General features: G+C 36.9%; 1 protein-coding gene across 2 annotated transcripts; it reads left to right on the top strand.

Moving 5' to 3' along the window:
• The first annotated feature begins 219 nt into the window (after positions 1 to 219).
• Positions 220 to 21,177, top strand: LOC100890803 (glutamate carboxypeptidase 2). 2 transcript variants are annotated; one of them, XM_030981566.1, is made up of 14 exons: positions 220 to 392; positions 5,513 to 5,725; positions 6,582 to 6,795; positions 9,607 to 10,030; positions 10,860 to 10,982; positions 11,618 to 11,768; positions 12,349 to 12,519; positions 13,671 to 13,769; positions 14,447 to 14,646; positions 15,045 to 15,173; positions 16,633 to 16,761; positions 17,468 to 17,676; positions 18,631 to 18,799; positions 19,243 to 21,177. In XM_030981566.1, the coding sequence occupies exons 2-12, from the start codon at positions 5,545 to 5,547 to the stop codon at positions 17,666 to 17,668; spliced, it is 2,022 nt and encodes a 673-aa protein (XP_030837426.1). In that variant the 5' UTR covers positions 220 to 392; positions 5,513 to 5,544; the 3' UTR covers positions 17,669 to 17,676; positions 18,631 to 18,799; positions 19,243 to 21,177. The 2 variants fall into 2 exon arrangements, with proteins under 2 accessions (XP_030837426.1, XP_030837425.1); XM_030981565.1 differs by having other exon boundaries at positions 4,739 to 5,725.
• The last annotated feature ends 303 nt before the right edge of the window (positions 21,178 to 21,480 follow it).

Below are 21,480 nucleotides of genomic sequence, written 5' to 3'. Positions count from 1 at the left end.
AACGTCATATTGAAGCCTAGAAAGTTTACCAGAGCAGTACATTGAGCTACCACAATTGTTTTACGGTTGACTTGAATGGGAACAATGACTCAAAGCGTAATAATGGGGTTCCCCTATAATAAAGCAGCTTGTTGTGAATGACGTCTTACATTACGTAACGCAGATTATCGTGCTACTGTGCCGAGCAAACGTGCGTGCATGTGCGTCCTGCGAGTGCCGTATACGTTGTCTTGTCGTCTGCTAACCTAGTGCAGCATATACAGCACAGTGCATGCAGTGCCAACAGTCTGTGCACAACTGATAATCCTGGCGAAATGCCTTGCGAAATTACCAAACAGTTTACTTGAATTCAAACAACGCATACCTTTGGCTTTGTCCAGACTGAAGTTCGGGTAAGTATACTGGATGTGAATCTCCGTAATATTACATAGCTTTTAGGTTAACGGTAATCAATTTGTGAGTGAGTTGATGATGATGAGGTTGTGTGTGCGAGGAGAAAAGGTGCGAAGTCTTGTATCGTTTACATGATTAATGGGCCTACAGTTGTGGCAGAGCATCTCGCGGCCTAGACCGAAAACTTCAGTCTCTCTATAAATCGTCGGTTGTTCCACTGAGACTACGTCTGGCTCCACTAGACCTCCGATTATAGAATGTCAACAAATGTCAGTTTTATTAAAGAAATGACCCAAATCAGACGGTTATTTCTGTCTACTCGCGGCCGTGTGGCTTTGATCTAGGGACGCTTCCTTCCTGATAATGTGATTTTTGTCAGTTGAGTTCGGTGATAGAGTCTATGTGAAAGCAGCACATAGAAGGGGATAGTGAGAGTTTGATAGAAATAAGAAAATGATAATGTTGTTGATAGATGAGAATTGACAAATTTGCAATTTTTCTGTTATGAATATCATAATATAGCTCTGTGCATGAGTGCATGTGAGTTGATCTGCATCTGCATGTGTATAAATCTATTATATTTTTATATATATCTCCTTTTCCCGTGTATTTCTTATTTTCTATATCTTTTTTCAATGATATATGGATAGCATATAGGCCTAATTGATATACTATGAGTAAAATTGACATGATAAGACATCCAAGACAAGAAATATCCTAAATGAGTGATGATCTACCGAGTCATTTTGAAAAGTTGAAGTATCATTCATTTAGTGTGTTAATTGGAACAAATGAGGATTTTGTATTTTATTGGCAAATAGAGGAATTAGACCTACTTTATATGCTGGGGGGGGGGGGGGGTGAAAGAAAATTTGTCTTACTATAATTCTTAATCTTTTCCAAATTTCACTCAAATTAATTTTCATTGAACTGATAATGATAATAATACTAGTAATGTAATGGTAATGATAATTGCCATTTTTCTGCATGTACTGTACGTACGTACACTAAATTAAGCCTCCGAATTCCTGCCTTCTTATGGCCTCTTCTGTGTTTGTAAAAGTGTTTGGGGTTTTATCAGAACTTGTGGATGACAAACATGATTGAGACCTAACTCTCTTTCTCTGCCATCCACCTCTCTCTCTCTCTCTCTCTCTCTCTCTTCTCTTCTCTTCTCTTTCTCTCTCTCTTCTCTTTCTCTCTCTCTCTCTCTTCTCTTCTCTTTCTCTCTCTCTTCTCTTTCTCTCTATCTCTCTCTTTCCGTCTCTCTTTCTCTCTCACTTCTCTTATCTTTCTTTCTTCTATTGATAGCTTTATTTAGATTGCAAGATTTTCAGAATCAACTATGTATATTGTAGGCATTGTCAAAAGCATTGTGTATACCTGCTAACTGTACAAACATGCGTGTATACATGATTCCTATCAGCAAAAGGATCTCATGCAATTACCCTTGAGTTGATATCTCCAAACCTTGTGATCATGTTAACTAGTTTTCAGGATTTACCTCATGTTCAGACGACCAGAATTTATTTATAGCTATGAATGATATGTGACTACCTATCTTTTAGTGTTGAACGTTGTACACAAAATGCATTGTTTCAGCAAAAAACAAAAACTCAATAAAGTATCAGGGTCCTGCTCTCGTCTGAACTATACCTTGTAATTGTGGGGGGGGGGGGGCTTATTGTGAGTATGCGCTGTTGATTAGCCACTTTGTCAATTAACCTCCTTAAACTTACATGTTTCTTGATACAACATTTCTTTATATGATGTTAGTTTTTAGTCTGTATATATGCTCTCTTCACTGTGATTCTTATAAAAATGTTTCTTTATACTGTACATTTGTTTAGCCTGAACAGATCATATGATGAGTAATTCTTTCTGTTTACATTATTGGTAGTTTTGAAAGTGCCCCCGATTTGATATCTCAAAAACCATTTGTCATATTAAAGTTTAGTTTCAGTATTTTGATTGACAACATATTTTATTTTGTATTATACCAGTTTACTTGTAATCCACATTTAAAGCAATGGTGCTCTCCAACTTACTTTTAACAATGTACATTCCCCAAAGGTAGCGCCAAATGTATTGGGCAGATATCTTTTTGTTAAACTGTCAGTCTGATTTGGCCGACTTAAAAATGTATACAAACTTTCATACAAGAAGCGATATTTCCTGTTCCGCAATACAATCAATGATATTTGTAACCTTGGAATAAGTGTGGGTATACCTTTGTTGACTGATAATATTAGGTTCATGCCTGGTATGGTTTGAATAAAGGAGTAGTGGAAGTACCTCCAAATAATAACAAGCTGATTTCATGCTTGATTGGTCCTCGATTCATAAACCTGGCAGGAATCACAGAAATAGTGAGCTTTCCCACGTCTCCAGTTTTGACTTCCATGTCATGCAGTGGTCCTCTATTAAAGGATAATACCATTTTTCATTCTTTAGTTAAAATACTACTGACTTTTGATGTATGCTGCCCTATTTTCGTATTTCTAGGGTATTCTGTACCCTGTAGTACTGACGGTTAGAAATTATATATAACTGTTGGATTATTGTCATTGTTAATATTAGTTGTATTATCATTATTATTATTGTTGTTGTTCCTGAATCATGATAGTTTGTTTACTACATGCATCTAAGAGCTGATAATTATCCTATTCTACAAGAAGTGTCATTTTAATCCTTAAACTACAGAATTGTTTAGTTCCCATTGGCTTCATACTGGAGCATCCCGGTTCCAGGAGTCAATGGTTTAAGTTGAATGTTCAAATATTTACATGTATAGGCTACAAATGGCTATAGATGTTCCCTATTTGAAAGCAAACATACCCACCCTCGTTGTGAAATTAATTCACATGAAATATATAATACCCACTTTGATGATAAAACAATCCTTGTAAGTTAAATAGTTGTTTTTCAATGACAATGATTCAAACATTTGGTGTAACCTTGTGGGCTATAGATTATACCCTTCTACCACACATGAATTCCCTACCTGTATATATATACCAAGGGAATGTTATCTGCGTTTCCCTTGTAAAGGAAGATTTGATTACTTCTGGAAGTAATTACCAATCTACATAATATTCAAATACATATTTTGTTGAAAGCCTATTGCTTTTTGATTCAGATTACAATTAATGTATTTATTCCTGTGAAATTGAAGGTTTCATACCAATGTAAAATTATAGACATAGAAAGCAAAAGGCTTGTTAAGGACACAATAACAAATCACTTCAAAGTAAAAGATAGCTCGTCCTTAAAAAACTTTTGAAATTTGATATTACCAGTATACTGTGGTCTATACTTAATAGTAAAGAGTTGGTCTCACTTCATCTTGGTCTATGAACTCAGACAGGTTAACATTAGGTTAACTGTCTATTAATTGTTTGTGTTCTTTTATATATGTATTATTTTTGTTAATGTAATTTTACTTCTCTCACTGTATATTTTCCTTCATCTCTGTCTTTCTTTCTTCTCTGTCATCTTGCTCTCCTTTTCGTTTTTCATTTTCCATCCGTATTTCTGTCTCTCTCTTCCCTTCTCTTTTTCTCATACAGTCATTGTAATTTTCTCTTTTTAAAGGCACACTGTCCTACTTGTAGCTACTTGCTCCCTCTATATAGAAAACTTCCCAAATTGGTGCCTGTTGGTCCCCCATGATCCTCTTTTTCTTATGTTAAATGAGAGCTGAGTTAATGTTAATGAAGTAGTAAAGCCTCCCTTTAAAGGTAGGCGTTACTACTGCAGCTAGAAGGGATTAGACCACACAGCGAGCCAACGAGGTCACTGTGACAGGTGGCTATCTCATTAACTCAGCTCTCATTTAACATAAGAAAAAAAGGATCATGGGGGACCAACAGGCACCAATTTGGGAAGTTTTCTATATAGAGGGAGCAAGTAGCTACAAGTAGGACAGTGTGCCTTTAATATATTTTCTGTTAGGAGCCAGACAGGGTGTAAGTCTATGTAAAATCATGAGTTATTGACCTTCTGACTCTACACATATGAGATTATATGTTGCACCTCTATGTATATATACCGGCAGTCCAATTCTTACAAATATATATTTTAAATGGTATTCTTAACTTTGTATATTTTTAATGGCATACGTTCCACGTGATTCTGCTTTTGAGTTGTGGTGTGGTTTTCATTAATTCGCTTCAATACAGTGTTCCACCAAACTTGCAGTTACTTCTTAATTTGTATCGGAACAAAACACGAGGGTCTGAGTGCACATTCCTATTATACTTAGACCCATATAGTATAATAATTTCAGCAGATTTTTTTTCTCAGTTAACAATTTATATGCTGCATCTTCTCTCTTCACTTTCAGATCACTTCAAGATAAGAGATCTGTCAATCGTTCCACTAACTTACAGCTAGGAGAATAAATAACAAGAGAAACATTCTGAAAGAAATTTAATTGATTGATGTCTACCCTTCTGGATAAGAATCAGTCAGTCCTGAATGAGATACGTTGGATACTGTTCTCAGGGAGAAATAACAAAAACCTTTGTATTTGGAGGAGCCTTTTGGCCTAACATAACAAGATCCCCAGTTTGTAAAGGCAGGCTAGACTGTCTTCAGCTTCAAATGAAGCAGTACTGCTTCAGTACATCTACTAGCTTCCACTCGTTTACTACGGACTCACAGTAGGTTTCTTAAAGGTGACTGAATAAAGGTAAACAAGAACGGAGAGCTATTGAGCCACAGACACTCAACAGGCCGGGAATCAAAAGAACACAGAAATTCTCACTTTTTCTTTACAACAAGAGCTACTTAGCGAGGAAAGTCAATTGTTATGCTGTGACCAGTCAAAGACTTTGTTGGTCTTAGATTCTTCAAAGAACGTTTAATCTTGAGAGCAGTTTAGCTGGAGAGAGCTTGAAAAAAACTTCATAAATAAACACAGGAAATATCACTTTCCTATCAAAGAGTTAAGGAGAAACGGTACATTTTATAAATACTGAGACATTGCCGAGACTTTTCAGAGTTCACAAGTTCTAAAGTTATTGAGTTAGGTGTCACCCCCTAAGGAATTAAAAGAAAGGAGAAATCTTACTTTCCTATTGAAAAGTAACATTTTGTGCTGTGACTTTTGTCAAAGACTCCGAGGATCACAACGTTTAAAGACTGGATATGTCATCCCCGAAGCATTCACCGGTGAGGGCTGCCCTGTCGATGCAGCTTCAAGCCAATCCAAAACTGTATTCAAAGACAGAGGATAGATGGAACAATGGACAAATGGAGGAAGATGCTTTCATGCAGGGCGGAGGTTCAAATCCCAACCACAGAAATACACATCATGTGAAATCTACAGGTGAGGTGAAACCTTTTGAATTACAGAGCTCAACATAACAATGATAAAAAATTGATAAGGCAATTTAGGAATTGTAGGGACAGTACAACAAGAAAAAGTTTTGTTTCAGGGAATGCATCTGACCGACCATCATTTCTTATTTTCCCCATCAGGCATCTTTACTTAGAATGCCTTTTTTGCCAATAAAGTTGGAATCATTTCTTTTACTTCATTTCACAAAGTGATTGTGAGAATATGGTTTATTTGTGATAGATAAAATCTATAATGATCTTCTCAGAACGTTATTGATCGATCTGAAGAGTCAAAGAGCTTGATCAATAAGTTCTGAGAAGATATCAACTATCAATATTGTATTGTCCAATCATTTCATGAAAAGAGGTAAGAAAGAATTATTCCAAATTGATGGTATATAGCTACTGTAGATCCAAGATAGGGTAAAGATGGGATTTGATTGCCCTGATGCAGTCCATTGGTATACATGCACCTGTGGTCTTTTGTGACACCAAAGCTGCATGTACCTTGCTGCATGTACCTTGATGAATTTCAAAAGACTTCATTTCAGTGTTGTTTGATATAGGATACATTGCAAATAGCCTGTTCTTGTTTCTTCTAAACCTAACCTGAAACCTTGTCACAACCGTATATCCAATAATAATAATTATAATATTCGGTTCTTGTATAGCGCATATCACATTATACAACATCTCTATGCGCTTCCAAAGATCTTTGGACAGAATAGAGCGTAAAGTTCCTGGAACAAGTCTTTGGCTCTGCTATTAATATGTCTCACCCCCCTGTCCCCTGTCCATCAATGAGTGATGTTTAATATCTGTTTCTTATTGTTATCACCTTGCAGACTCCAAGGTTTGTTGCTGCTCAAGAAAGTTGTTATGGATCATCGGTGCTGTGGCATGTGTTTTTCTTGCCATCGCTTTGGGCTTTCTCATTGGCTTCTTCACCCACTATGCAGTCTCAAACTCATCAGTTACCATGACAACGACAAAGAGGAGAACAATGCACCAGCAGGCTGTAGGGAGTGTGACACAGAGCAGTATAGGAGAGTATGAAAGGTAATTTTAGAACATTGAACATTTATCTTTTCAAAAATGGATCTTGTTGCCATTGGAAGTATTGAAGAGTGAGTTATACATGTGCCAATACTCAATGAATTTTAAACCCCTACCACGCTATTAAAAATCAATTCAATAATTTTACAATACTGTGGTATGTACCTTTCACATTTTATAAACCTGTTGATTATTTCAATTTTTTTAAGACAAACAAGATTTTTGCTGTCTGAAAATACTGGTAACTAAAATTTGAGTGATACACAGTAAAGCAGCCTAAAGGACATCATAAAGGGCTTTAGCACCTTTTCCTGCTGATAAAAAAATTGTCCTTGTATATGTCATTAGCTTGGCCTTTTTAGTTATGTTGCCATATTGCCAGACCACATAATGTAGGATCTTGACATGATCCTGCCAAATTTATAACATTATATTGTGATATTAATAGAACTTTGCTTATTAAAGAAAGTACCAAGTTTTCCCCACCTCAAGTAGTTGCTTTCAAATTGTTCACCATTTCCTTGTTTCAATTGTGTTATTGATTAATTTGTTGAATATGATGAAATTCTGGAAAACCTTCCATCAGCTTAAACCCAGCACGCTATCTAATGCTTATTATTCCAGAGGTTAATATTACCATGGAACCTATCACTCACAGTAAGACCTACTCTAGCATCATCCGGAAAGGTTTGAAAATAACTTTAGAATCTTGCGCACGTACCGCACATCCTGTTTCTATATTGACTAATCCAATATACATGTACATCATTGATTATCTTCTCACTGAATTGTATAGCAATGATTTGATGAAGAAGACTGATATGTGATGGGGGGGGGGGGGGGGAGGGGCTGAAACGCCCTATACCTATACCTCCCTTTTGTTTTGAAAAGAGGCCAGCAGCACTTTCAAAGTGTCGTTCCTGGGCAAGATTTCTATCCAGAAATCCCCCTTCTAGAGATGCTAATTCTATCCAAATATAAACAAAGATGTGTACCTGCCAACCATTCTTATGTTGAAGGAATGATTCCAATATAGGGGGGGGGGGGGCTTTCAAACTAATGTTATGAACCTTAGATTCATTTTTTTCTTTTGAAAACTTCTACAAAAATGCATAGCTTTATCCTTATTGTACTCTTATTTGTGAAAGGTTGGCAGGTATACATGAGGTACATAAAATACATAAATATAATTTACTAGCATCTATTTTATTTACAGTTCCTCCAGACATGCTTGTACATGTACATGTGCCTTTGAGTCACAAGAAACTGATAATGATCTCACAAACGACCCAGTCTCTCTCGTTTCTGGAAACACTCACTTCCTGTCGATAGACACCAAATCATTTTTTTTCTTCTTCCCCATTTAAGTTTGGGACTTCCATTTGATATGATAAAGTTTCCAAACAAGGAAAGAGGAAGGAAATAGTCCTTCAATAAAATAATCAGGGGTATGGATAATAAAACCACGAGGGAACCATCATTGTGTTGCAATTTGAGACCACGTGATGAAGTGTGAGAAAATGTTGAAGGCTTCCAATAATCAAATATACCATGCATTGAAGTTATGAACTCTCTGAGGTGACTGGTGTAGCACTATTTTCTGAGGGAAACATCCTGAAGAAAATGCTTGTCACAGTGCATGGCTTATTTGATTTATATCCTTCATTAACACAGAAAAGAAAAACTTTATAACTATTAAAAGGGACAAACAAATTATAAAGCTGAAAATGATATAAAATCACCAGTTTTATCCAAACTCATAATGCCATGAATTATTTTTAAAATTCTAAAATTTGGGGGTTAATTCCTCAACAATATTCCCATTGCTCCGTCAAATTAGCGCATAATTGTAGGCCAATGCCACGTACAGTACGCATATGTTTGCGTGGGGTTTTTGGGAGAAATATTTTACATCACATGAGCTATCTCTGACCATTTCCTGCATGGGAATTCTTTTCACAAGATATATCAAGGGTTATTTCCCTTCGCCTTTGATATATTTGGTAGTTGCTGAGTGATTTCTCTTTTTGACAGGCATTTGAATGATTTGTATCGATCTGTTAAGGGACCCTATTATTAAATCGAAACTGATTGTTCTTGGCACACAAATACATGTATATGATGTCCACATATGTGATAAAGTATACATTGCCAAAGTATATAAAATCCCGCCCCAAAATTGAAATCTAATCATTAATTTCATTTCTTTACATTCATGGTATCGATCATCGTTTATTTACAGTTTTTAAATATTAGTTTCTAGTGCATGCACAATCACTTGAAAAATATATTTAATCACCAACTCATTTGAGTACTGTGATATGAAATACCCATAAAAAGCAACAAAGAAATGAAAAGAGAAAAAACACTCCAGAATAATGAATGGAGAAGAAAAAAAAGTTAAAAAAGAAACAATATTAGATCAAAAAAGTGTTATGAATGCCAAATCATAAGTGCTGTTTCACTCAATAAGTTGATTTGAATGATAAAAATAACTTGGTTGTGGAGTAATAAGTGGGTAAAAGAGAGCTGTTGTCAGCTAGTACAATCAAGATAGCTAGATGCCTGTTTCATTTGCTTTGATGAGGCTCTTGAACCTTAACTAATATTAATAATAATAAAACTTAATTTTTATATAGCGCTTAATACAAGTGTCTCTAAGCGCTTTACAAATATACTATTACCCCGGCCATTGGATTCAGTGCTTGCCTGCACACAATGTGTGCACAATCTCCACTCCCTGGGGAGCATTCCAGCCAGGTGTTACATGATCTACTGATCTTTATCGTTACCCCCATCCCCTCCCTCATCCAGGTTACACACAAGTCAACAGTGCCAGATAGGACGTTCTTCTTGCACAGGTAACCTGACCGATACCCTGGTCACTCAGCTGACCTCTATGGGGTTCAAGGTCTCGACCTCCATGTACAATGTCCTTCTCTCCTACCCGGACATGACCCAAAGAAGCAGCATACGCTCCATGGACTACCAGGGGAATACCCTACAGATGGTTCAGCTCTACGGGGGTCAACAGGACGCAGGGCCAGACTATAACATCGCTCCAGGGAGGCCTGCACAGTCGTCCTCTGGTGATCAGGTGTCTGCAGGCGATCAGGTGGCCTTTGGTGACCAAGGAGCTGTCCTTATTGGAACCAGCGGGGATTCAATGGTGCTGACCAATGGAGGGTCTCAAGCCATGCCTGTTTATACACCCTATACAGCCTCTGGGACAGCTCAGGTAAATCATTCATGAGCTATATATACCATGAATTGTGTAAATATATTACATATCTTTATATTGTACACAGGGGGAGGGGGGGGTGTACGCCATTTAATGTGATTGCAAAAGAGAGAGGGGGAGAGAGAGGGGAGATATATATAGAGAGAGTGAAAGAGAAAGGGGATGAAGAAAGGAAGAGAGAGCAAGACGGAAAATAAAAGGGACAAAAACTCCCCCTCTACTCCCTGGTATATATTAGGAGTCAGAGGTAGAAAAGAAGTGAGACTGTGAGAGCGTAGTGGTCCACAACAGCAACATGTTTAGAATTTTATTGTGCTTTTTTTGAAACTCAGCTACTATATGAATTAGTAGTTGTTAATTTGTTGTATGAATCCTTAAAAATTATATCTCAGTTTGTACAGAGTGTATCTAAGAACCATAGCCCTTACATTTCGTGCTTCACATGCATTAGGTCATACTTTTTCCATGTTCTAATTTTGATTGTTTTTTCGTGGACCACTCTGAAGAGACAAAACTAAAATGATGACAGGGTAGAAAAAAATTCATTAAAGAAAGGACTCTTGTTTAGCCATCACTTACTTAGTAGTGATCTACCTTCCTCAGTTCGTTATTTGTGTCTTAAATTAAGAATTTAAAGTTTTCTCAGAAAGTCTCGTCTTTATTGTGCATTGGCAGTGGTGGCATACAAACCCACACCATCAACATTAAGAGTTTTAAGTTTATTTAAATTGATTTGACTGTTAAGTTATCCTAATTATGTACTTCTTTGAAATTCCCTGTTTTCTTTAGCCAACAACTCATTTGAATCTGATTTCTACTTTTGTAGGGGGACCTTGTGTATCTGAACTTTGGGCGAGAAGCAGACTTTGAAGCTCTGACAGATCTTGGTGTTGCTATGTCAGGCAAGATTGGTCTTGCTAGACAGGGACAGAGTAGTGCTACAGATCAGGTAACCAGTGGGTCATTCCATAAAGTCGGGGCAAAAAATATGATGGTGTCCATGTAACATCCGTATGAGATCATCTACACATGGAAGATGAAATTATCTGTTGAACATTTTTATGCAATGAATATAGTACTGCCCTGCCAGAATCGTTCTTATTTCAGTTGCTTTTCTTCAAAGTCTTTGCTTAATTCACATTTCTCTTTTTACCAGCGTTACATGAACACCATATTCATATAATATTACAAATACTTTGGGTCCGTAATATTGATTCACCATGAAGCTTGAGTACTTCTGAAGACATAGTTTCTCGCTTCTGGTATGTCACACAAATTGCCCCAACTCCAACATATAAGACAGAATGTGGCAAAAGTATAGCAACACTTTCCAAAACAATTGAAATTGACTGTTCATTGCTTTATACATGCACTTGCATAGAAGTTATGTGATTAAGGTATTAACATCAAAGAATATGTTCTTCTTGGAACTATCATTTAACTCTTTCCCTGCTCTGATCAAGTGAATTGGAACATGGACAGAGTAGGGCATTGGATCAGGTCATTCATAAGGCAAATTATCAACACTTTATGAATCGACTGTTGATGTAGGCATGCACTTTCATCATTTTTTATTATTTGTAGGCTAAAGTTGCTGCAAGTCATGGGATTTCTGGACTTATTCTCTACCCTGACCCTATTGACATGACCTCTGACATGCCAATGACCTCTGTGATGACCCCTGACATGTCTGGTATGAGTGGTGACCCACTGACCCCTGGATGTCCAGCTGTAGGTCAGTGTTTTAAAAGTATTGTATAATGAAAATCAACCTGATTAATTCTCATCCTGATATACAATGTATGTACTTAGGCTGGGGATGCGCGATTACATCTATATGTTATGGAAATATGTGTTACGTGCATGTGCAACATTATAAACCCAATAGATTCATATTCAACAGGATGAAATGCAGACATACATGTACATTTCCCCATAGTAATTTCAAGGGCAGTGGTTATACCTGTATATTTAATCTTATATTTTTATCCCCCCCCCCCTCTCCCAGCAGTGGCCACAAGGCCAATTAGGGTGTAAAATCAATATATTTCACTTGAGAAAACTATGCCAATGATTGTTTTGAAAAGTTTTTCAGAATCTTTTTTGCTCATGTTGCTCATGTTTATCTTTGAAACTTTGTGATATTAGTCAAGAGGTGTATAAAACTTGGGACCACATCAGACAAGTAGATACCGGTACTATAAAAAAGGAGCCACTAGATACTTATAATAAACTTTTTCTAAAATTTGAATTATACCCTATGCATATGGGACAATGCACTTATAGTCACCTGTTGCTATTTCCCCTCACTTTAGATGGAATTTTCAGAGCTTCCATGAACTCTGTCGACCTTCCCAGCATTCCCATACAACCTGTGTCCATGGCAACAGCAGCCATGTTGTTGAGTAACCTGACTGGTATACCTGCTGATGGTTCCTGGATTGGAGGTCTCAATGTGACCTATAATATAGGTCTAACAGGAGAGAGTAAGGCAGTTATTTTAAAGTTTCAACTTTCATTTATTTCTCCTCAATAGATTAACAGATGAAAAATACATATATAAACAGACAAACATATGACAATACATATAAATTATAAAAAGTGAGACAGACAGTGGCTAAAAAGGAAATAGGCCTTGTAAAAGGCCAACCCGTCAAGAAAACAAGATGTAATACAGATGTAACATAAAAACACATAAAAAAAGGAACACAAGATAAGATAAGAAATGAGGTACTATTTACCTAATAAACAAACTAACAAGAGAGCCTAATTGAATCTAATATTTAGATACTAAAAATATTTGATATTTCCTTCTAAAAAACAGATACCGAAGAGCTATTCTTTTAAAGTCTTTATGTGATGTGTAAGCCTAACTGGAGAAATTAACATGGCTAAACAGTAGGGAGAAATTCCTTGGTTGTTTGAGCACATTGCGGTAACTTGGCTAAAGGAGACATATAATCATTGATCTCTTTCACTTTGCAATTTACATCATCATCATTGCCGTCATCGTTGTCGTCGTTGTCGTCATCATCATCATCACCATCATCACCCTCATCACCATCACCATCATCATCCCTATCATCATCATCATCACCATCATCATCCCCATCATCATCATCATCATCATCATCACCACCATTACCATCACCATCATCATCCCCATCATCATCATCATCAACATCACCATGGCATCATCATCATCATCATCATCCCCATCATCATCATCATCATCATCATCACCACCACCATCACCATCACCATTTTCATCCCCATCATCATCATCATCATCAACATCACCATCATCATCATAATCATCATCCCCATCATCATCATCATCATCATCATCATCATCACCACCACCATCACCATCACCATCATCATCCCCATCATCATCATCATCAACATCACCATTATCATCATCATCATCATCATCATCATCATCATCGTCATCACCATCATCATCATCACCTACATCATCATCATCATCATCATCATCGTCATCGCCATCATCATCATCATCATTACCTACATCGTCATCATCATTATCATCACATCATCACCACCACCACCATAATCATCACTGCTTCTGTTGTTATTATTTTGCTATCTTTTTGTTTGTTTTCATCTTTTCCAGGCAGACAGCCATGGTTTGTAGAATTAGATGTTCACAATGACGTCATTCAGAAGCCTATCTACGATGTAGTAGCAACCATAGAGGGCTCAGAGTATCCGGGTAAGTCTATAGCTAAGTTAGTTGATCTACATTTGCCTCACTCAACCCAGGTGAGGTAAGTGTGTATTGGTGGAAAGAAATTCTTTGAATGCTTGAGAGCCCTATGGCAGCATGGCTAGAGTCGATGTAATAATCCAAAGCTCTTTGGAAGTAAATCCTATCTTCTAAATGTGGTATACATGTATGTAACAATGTACCAAAATGTAATATCATTTTTTTTATAAAAACAATCTTCAAAAAACATCTAGGTATATGATTATTGTTGTAATAATTCATCACATTCCAGAATTCTGTTGTATGGTTTATTTACCTATGTGTATTCATTTGCTGATACATTTATTGCCGTGAACATGTATCCATTATTGTTAACCATTGCACACCTGGCCCAAAAATAACTCAGGCCAGGCTCTATGGAAGTGCATTCTACACCTGCATTACAAAATCACTTTTTATCCAATAACTCAAAATTCTGATATTATATATTTTTTTTTTTTAGTGATATACGGTAAGCAATAAAATGTGATTTAAGATGTCCAAAAAGATGATATATCTCTGTATAAAAATGAACCAAATTCCACTGTCAACTATACTTTGGCTACCTGTCAAATATGTTACATGTTACTAGCATTCCTGTAAGTTAAGCTCAAGATCACTGTTAAATTTTTTTTTTTCATCAGATGAGTATGTTTTGCTTGGAGGTCACTACTCCAGCATGATGACCTCCATGGTGACCCCAGGGTCGTCGTCAGCGGTGATGGAGTCAGCTCGGGTCATCAGTGAGATGATGGAGGATGGATGGATGCCTAGACGTACCATCATGGTCGGTCTTTGGGAAGGGTCAGAGTTCGGCCAAGTGGGATCAACAGAGTGGGTGGAGGTAGGTTTCTCATCACAGACATTTTAAACTTTTTTTCTTTTTTTCTCATGTTTATTTGCTTGTACTGTACATGGAACAGGCAGGGGGGGACATACAAAATATAACCACCAGCTCCTACACACTCATACGTTGACCTTATACAATCTTACTTGGCTAAAATACAGATGCAGATTTTTGTACAGTGTCCAATAGTTATAGACAAACAAAAACGAGTACTCTGTGATATTAATTCAAAGTATAGTGTCCAATAATTATAGACAAACAAAAAGAGTACTTTGTTATTAATTCAGAGTAGATTCAGAAGAGGTGCAATACATATTGTAAATTAATGTCCCCACCTCCCCCACCCTACAAAAGAGGAAACAAAATGACATGATTATGGTGAATTTGTATTACAGGAAAATCGATTGATTCTGAGGGATAGAGCTGTAGCTTATATTGATCTAGCAGGAGGAGGAAGTGGTACCGTACTCAACACACAGACATCACCCATGCTGAGAGGAGTTATCATGGAGTCTGCTGAACAGGTAGAAAACTATAGTAATGAAAATGATGATGATAGTGCTGATGATGATGGTGCTGATGATAGTGATAGTGCTGATGATGATGGTGATGATGGTGATGATGATGATGATAGTGATGATGATGATGATGATAGTGATAGTGCTGATGATGATGGTGATGATGGTGATGATGATGATGATAGTGATGATGATGATGATGATAGTGATAGTGCTGATGATGATGGTGATGATGGTGATGATGATGATGATAGTGATGATGATGATGATGATAGTGATAGTGCTGATGATAGTGATAATGATGATGATAGTGATGATGATGATGATGATGATGGTGATGATGATGATGATGATGATGATGATGATGATAGTGATAGTGCTGATGATGATGGTGCTGATGGTGATGACGATGGTAGCCTTGATAATGATGATGATGGTGATGATGATGGTGATGATGGTGATGATGGTGGTGGTGACGGTGCTGATGGTAATGATGGTGGTGATGGTGATGGTGGTGGTGATGGTGATGGTGATGGTGATGGTGATGATGATGGTGATGATGATGATGATGGTGGTGATGGTGGTGGTGATGGTAATGATGGTGGTGATGGTGATGGTGGTGGTGATGGTGATGGTGATGGTGATGATGGTGATGATGGTGGTGGTGACGGTGCTGATGGTAATGATGGTGGTGATGGTGATGGTGGTGGTGATGGTGATGGTGATGGTGATGGTGATGATGATGGTGATGGTGGTGATGATGATGATGATGGTGGTGATGGTGGTGGTGATGATGGTGGTGATGGTGGGGATGATGGTGATGGTAGTGATGATGATGGTGATGATGGTGATGACTGTGGTGATGATGGTGATGATGGTGCTGATAGTGATGACTGTGGTGATGATGGTGATGATGGTGATGATAGTGATGACTGTGGTGATGATGGTGATGATGGTGGTGATGGTGGTGGGGATGATGGTGATGATGGTGCTGATAGTGATGACTGTGGTGATGATGGTGATGGTGGTGATGGTGATGATGATGGTGATGATGGTGCTGATAGGGATGACTGTGGTGATGATGGTGATGGTAGCCTTGGTGATGATGATGGTAGCCATGGGGAGGATCTGGATGATGATGCTAACCATGATAATGTTAATGGCAATATGGATGGTGGATCTTGGGATGTTGATAATGAATGCAGAGAGATGTCTGTGGTAGTTCTGGTGGTATAGATGGTGATGGTAGTTAAGAATGATGGTGATGATTTATGGTGATAGTTCTGATAGGGATGGTTTTAGGTTGGGATGGCAGTGATAAAATGGTTCAAATGTTTATGATTGTTGTCATGTTTTCAATGTGAAGCTGATGATGATAACTATAATCATTGTGGTGATGATGATGCATAGTAATAATTGAGGCTATGATTATCATTATTACCAACTTGTTTTTGTTTCTTTGCAGATTGGCATATCGTCCATGGTCAACCTTGATGCATTGAGAGGGTCTGGTGACTATGTCCCCTTCTCACACACAGTGGGTATTCCCTCAGCAAGTATTGAGATCATGAGTAACCAGGATATTGACAGCCCTGTAAGTAGTATGGTTAGAACTTATGAGGGATGTAGGGCTTGAAAATTTAATATCGTGAGGGGTTTAGGGTTAACGTTGACGTTGCAATTGAATTAGGGGTTAGGTTTAGGATTAGGGTTAGGTTTAGGATTAGGGTTAAGTGCCATAGGCCAGGGGTGAAGTTGAGATTTTAGTTACTGTAGGAAATTGATGCAGACTTATTGTCACAGGAGTAAGTGTTGTACAACACTATATTGTAACCATTCTCTTATCATTTTATAATTCAAATTCAAATTCAATTTATTTCCACTTTAAAAACATTTACAAATCAATAATATATACATATGAATAATAGTGGCTGGGTCATAAAAAAGCACTAAACTGGCTTGTTGAAAATGACCCCTTAACAAATAACAAGTACATAATTAACATATTATACATTGTAAGAAAATATCAACAAATTATTACAGGAAAAACTTAACAAAAACATAACAAAAAAGATCAAAGTTTATGAAAAAGATAAGGAAGAAAAGATAGGAAACATCAACAAAATATTATAATTACGAGTTCAGTAGGTGTTGTTTAAGCAGGGATATGTGAGTTTAATATCCGTGGTTTAAGTAATCGTTTGAACTGTTTTAGGGTCTTACTATTTTTTAGATTAGTTGGGAGATTATTCCAAATAATTGGTCCATTGTAAATGACAAGATAATCTTCATTTAATCAGATGTTACCAACTGCCAGCGGTATGATAATGGGCGTATCATCGTCGCAGCTTGGCACTCAAGTGATTCTCTCCTTAGCTGATAATGAGCTGTTGGGTCTAGATGCTGGTGCAATGGCAGACACGGTCATGGCCCATGTAGATAACATTGGAGCTTTTCTTAGCAGTAGAATGTCATCAGAGGAAAACAATGTCTTCAGATGACACGATGAGTGAGTCGATTAACCCTTTCAATGTATTTCATTTGTGATAGCACCATAGATTTACATAGATAGAGGTGTCGTCGTCGAGTGGATACGTCACCGGACTGTCGATCACAAGGTCCATGGTTCAAGTCCCGCTGCGGCACTAATGTCCTTTGGCAAGACATTGATCTACATTTGCCACTCTCCACCCAGGTGTTAAATGGGTACCCGGTAGGATGCGAAAGCCAATGTGGTATGCTTAGCAATTTGAGCCTAGTACTTCTTGTTGGAATGCTCCGCAGAGAGTGGAGAAAGTGCATACATTGTGTGCGGGGAAGCCAGAATCCGATGACCAGGGTAATAATGTTTCTTAATGTAAAAAAACTTGGATATTCCCGACGTATAAGCGCTATATTATTATCGTATTTTTTTAAATATCTGTCTTTGGATGACAGTTCAAGTGGAAGGCTGGCAGGTTTTCTATATTGGAAAGATATTGTTCAAACCATTCATTTTCTTTGTTATTATCTTTAATTTAAAGCCCCACTGCACTACTTAAAGCTACTTGCACCCTATATAGCAAGCAATACATAATCGGTGACCATTGGTCCCACCTGCTCCCCTTTTTCTTATATAATTGAGAGCTGATTTGATGAGATAACCACCTGTCAGTGACCATACATGGAGGTCTAATCCCTTCTGGCTGAACTATTGCAGAGGGACTTAAGGTGACTTTCTATAGTACACCTACTATATTTTAAAAACTCATTACTGAACACTGTTCAATGGAGTCTGTATTGGCAGTTGTGATTAAAATGTGTTCCATACTGCATGTTCCATTGAGAAACACATGTAGCACTCAAGGTAAACACAAGATTGATTCTTTGTACCTGGAGGTAGATGGTCTTTCTGTACTGGTTGCATTTGCTTATAAAGCCTTTTTAACCGTATCAAAAATATGTCTCTGTTTTGATTTGACAGCCATGTTGAGGTCTGCAGCCACAGGTTTCATGACAGCTGTTCAGGGTCTGGAGGAGGTGATTGGATCAGACTCCATTGTAGACTCACCTATTACCATGACGATGGTAAACAGTCGTCTGATGTACATGGAGCGTTCATTCATTGATAACGGCGTCGGAGGATCCATGGGGTGAGTAGAAGATGTAGCTCCTTTTCACCGTCTCTTTTGATGCTGTATCTGTAGACTTCCCAATCTAATCTATTCCAGAGTATTTGACATACCAGTAGCCTCTTTTGCTTGCAATATCAAAGCAACCCACAATTCGCTTTACAAAGTAGTATTCTTTTTGTTGATAGTATTGAAATCATTCTTCTCATAAACCATACTTGTTAAATCAAAAATCATTATATTAACATTTGATTTATACACTGGTCGTTTTTTCCTCTGGATGGGGATAATTCTGAGATATGATCCCTGAGATTTTGTTGTTGGAGGTGAGAGCTATACAATTTAAAAATGTGTTTTTGATTAACAACAACATATAAATCCCTGGGCAACTAATGCAGGAGCTAATGTTAGATCACTGTCCTCTTGAATTTTGCTAACATTTACAAACATTTTAATCTATGTAGGAGTGTACTTTATGGAGCGGGAGGCACAGATACCTTCTCAACGGTATCTCAGATGATGCGGAATGACACCGGTAGCGTTTCCATGGAGATGGTTCAACAAACCTTATCCAGACTCCAATGCACCATCCAATCAGCGACCCAGTCGGTAGGAATGTCATTGTCATGACACCCTTTAACTTGAGGAAACCTCAAAGACACATCATGAACTTTCATCTAAAATGGCTCTAAGAAATCAACCTGTCAAAAATGACCTTGAGTGCACCAGTAGATGTAGGTACTGTATAACTCAAAATGTTTGCGCGAATGACACTCTCATAAATTTTGCTGATGGTCCAGATTCGCTAAAGTTCTATGCAGCGAAAGGTTAAATATCCTCAGAGACACGTCCAGAACTTTCATCCAAAATGGCTATCAGAAGTCTTCATGTCAAAGTTGATAAAATGCCTGATGAGATCTATATGTATAGGTATACCAGAAATTTCCAGATGCATGTAGTGAAATAATAATTCAGCATTGATTTTTGTGTCCAAATAGTGAAATTAATGTTGTAGCTTTAATATCTTACAATTATTTTGATATTGTACAGAGCGCCTTGAGCAGTCTTTTAGAATGGATATGTGCGCTTTATAAGTTGACATTATTATGATAATGAATTTTGCAATCAGGTTGATACTTCATATTAAATGTAATAGTAATAATGATGATAATAAAAATAACACTATGTCTTGTTTACCCAGTGCAGCCTCATCAGTATTAATACTGTTGTCCAATCCTATTATTAATCCGGCTTTAGTCGAGCTAAAATGAATTTGTGCTCAAGCATTCAAGGAATTTCTTCCTACCAGGTACCCATTTACCTCACTTGTAATTAGCTTGATTCTCTTCTTCTTGATACTTCTACATTCCAGCTTCGTACATGTTCTTCTACATATATGTGATTTTGTTGTCATGTAATTCCATGGGCACAAGAATGCTATATCATGTAATTCCACACAAAACTTGTGATTTAATATCTTCCATCTTCATATGTTTATATTAAAAAAATGACTGTGTATTCTTGTGTATGAATTTTAAATCACTGGTTGGCTGAATCCCCTATTGCTGTTGGTGTTTCTAACTATCTTTTTTGACAATGAAAGTCTGTCTTTCTGTTTGAAATTCAAAATGGGTTCAGGAATTTTGAATTTATATATTATGAAACTATTCAGTACTAAAATCAAACCTGCTTTAGTGACCACCTGCCTACAAAGACCACATTTTTGTTTCCCTTGTAAATGGTTTCTCATTGAAATATGTATACTACAGGAACCTGTCTACATATACCACTTTTTGTGTTTCCCTTGGGCGGTCGCTATAGACGGGATTGACTGTTTATAAAACAATTCCAATGGCACATTTTAAGAAAAATCATTTTCTCCAGCCATATTTTAGGCAGTAAGTTTGTATTTCTGGTGGCCCCATATAGGGTAAGGTAAATATGACCTTAAAAGCAATTATTCTACTACGTTTTAATACATGAATTTATTTATGTGCCTTAATTATTTCTTTTTCATTTTAGTTCTTTCATTGAATACATGTTGAGATGTAACCTTTTCCACTTATTTATTTTTCATTCTATCATGACTCTTATGATTTTATGGAGTTATTTTATATTGAAAATTACATTGTATATGTCTTTTATTGTGATAGACTTGTTTTATAGTAATATATACGTACTATGCACCTCAATCTATAAATATTTATGCAATTAGAGACCTATGGACTATATACTGTATAATTTCTGTATGTTTTAAAAGATCTAGACTGCTTTTATTTTGCATATTACTACTTTTTTCAATTTTTATCTGACAATCAAATTACATTCGTTATACACTTCATGGCATTCTTCTATCATATCACTATTTTACTATCATAATATATGAGCTATACAGTGTACTTATTGTTGTCAAAAAGCATGTTTCTTGAGTCTTGTCAATTTATTTATTTTATATATTTATTCATTTTAAAGGTATATCGATAATCATTTGTGGGCAGATGGTCGAAATTACAGATTTGTTGACAAACATAATAGATAAAGTTGATGCATGAATGAGTAATGATACATTAATATCAGTAAAAATGCAACATTATTGGGCATATGAAATAATCCAGGGCATCAATAAAGGTTTATCATGATGATTAATATCAGGATATCGGGCATAGCAACAGGTGTGACAAATTCTAGTAAAAATAAGAGAA

The sequence above is a fragment of the Strongylocentrotus purpuratus genome, unplaced genomic scaffold, assembly GCF_000002235.5.
Source record: "Strongylocentrotus purpuratus isolate Spur 01 unplaced genomic scaffold, Spur_5.0 spur5_scaffold_12, whole genome shotgun sequence".
Lineage (NCBI taxonomy): Eukaryota > Metazoa > Echinodermata > Echinoidea > Camarodonta > Strongylocentrotidae > Strongylocentrotus > Strongylocentrotus purpuratus.
Note: the sequence above shows the minus strand (reverse complement) of the source record. Positions and strands in the feature narration are given on the sequence as shown.

What these genes read in the sequence shown, in the direction of transcription:
- LOC100890803 (XM_030981566.1), top strand. Translation starts at nt 5,545, where the DNA reads ATGTCATCCCCGAAGCATTCACCGGTGAGGGCTGCCCTGTCGATGCAG. An exon ending in ACATCATGTGAAATCTACAG is followed by an intron (nt 5,726 to 6,581) that starts GTGAGGTGAAAC and finishes ATCACCTTGCAG; the next exon opens with ACTCCAAGGTTTGTTGCTGC. An exon ending in CCCTGGATGTCCAGCTGTAG is followed by an intron (nt 11,769 to 12,348) that starts GTCAGTGTTTTA and finishes CCCTCACTTTAG; the next exon opens with ATGGAATTTTCAGAGCTTCC.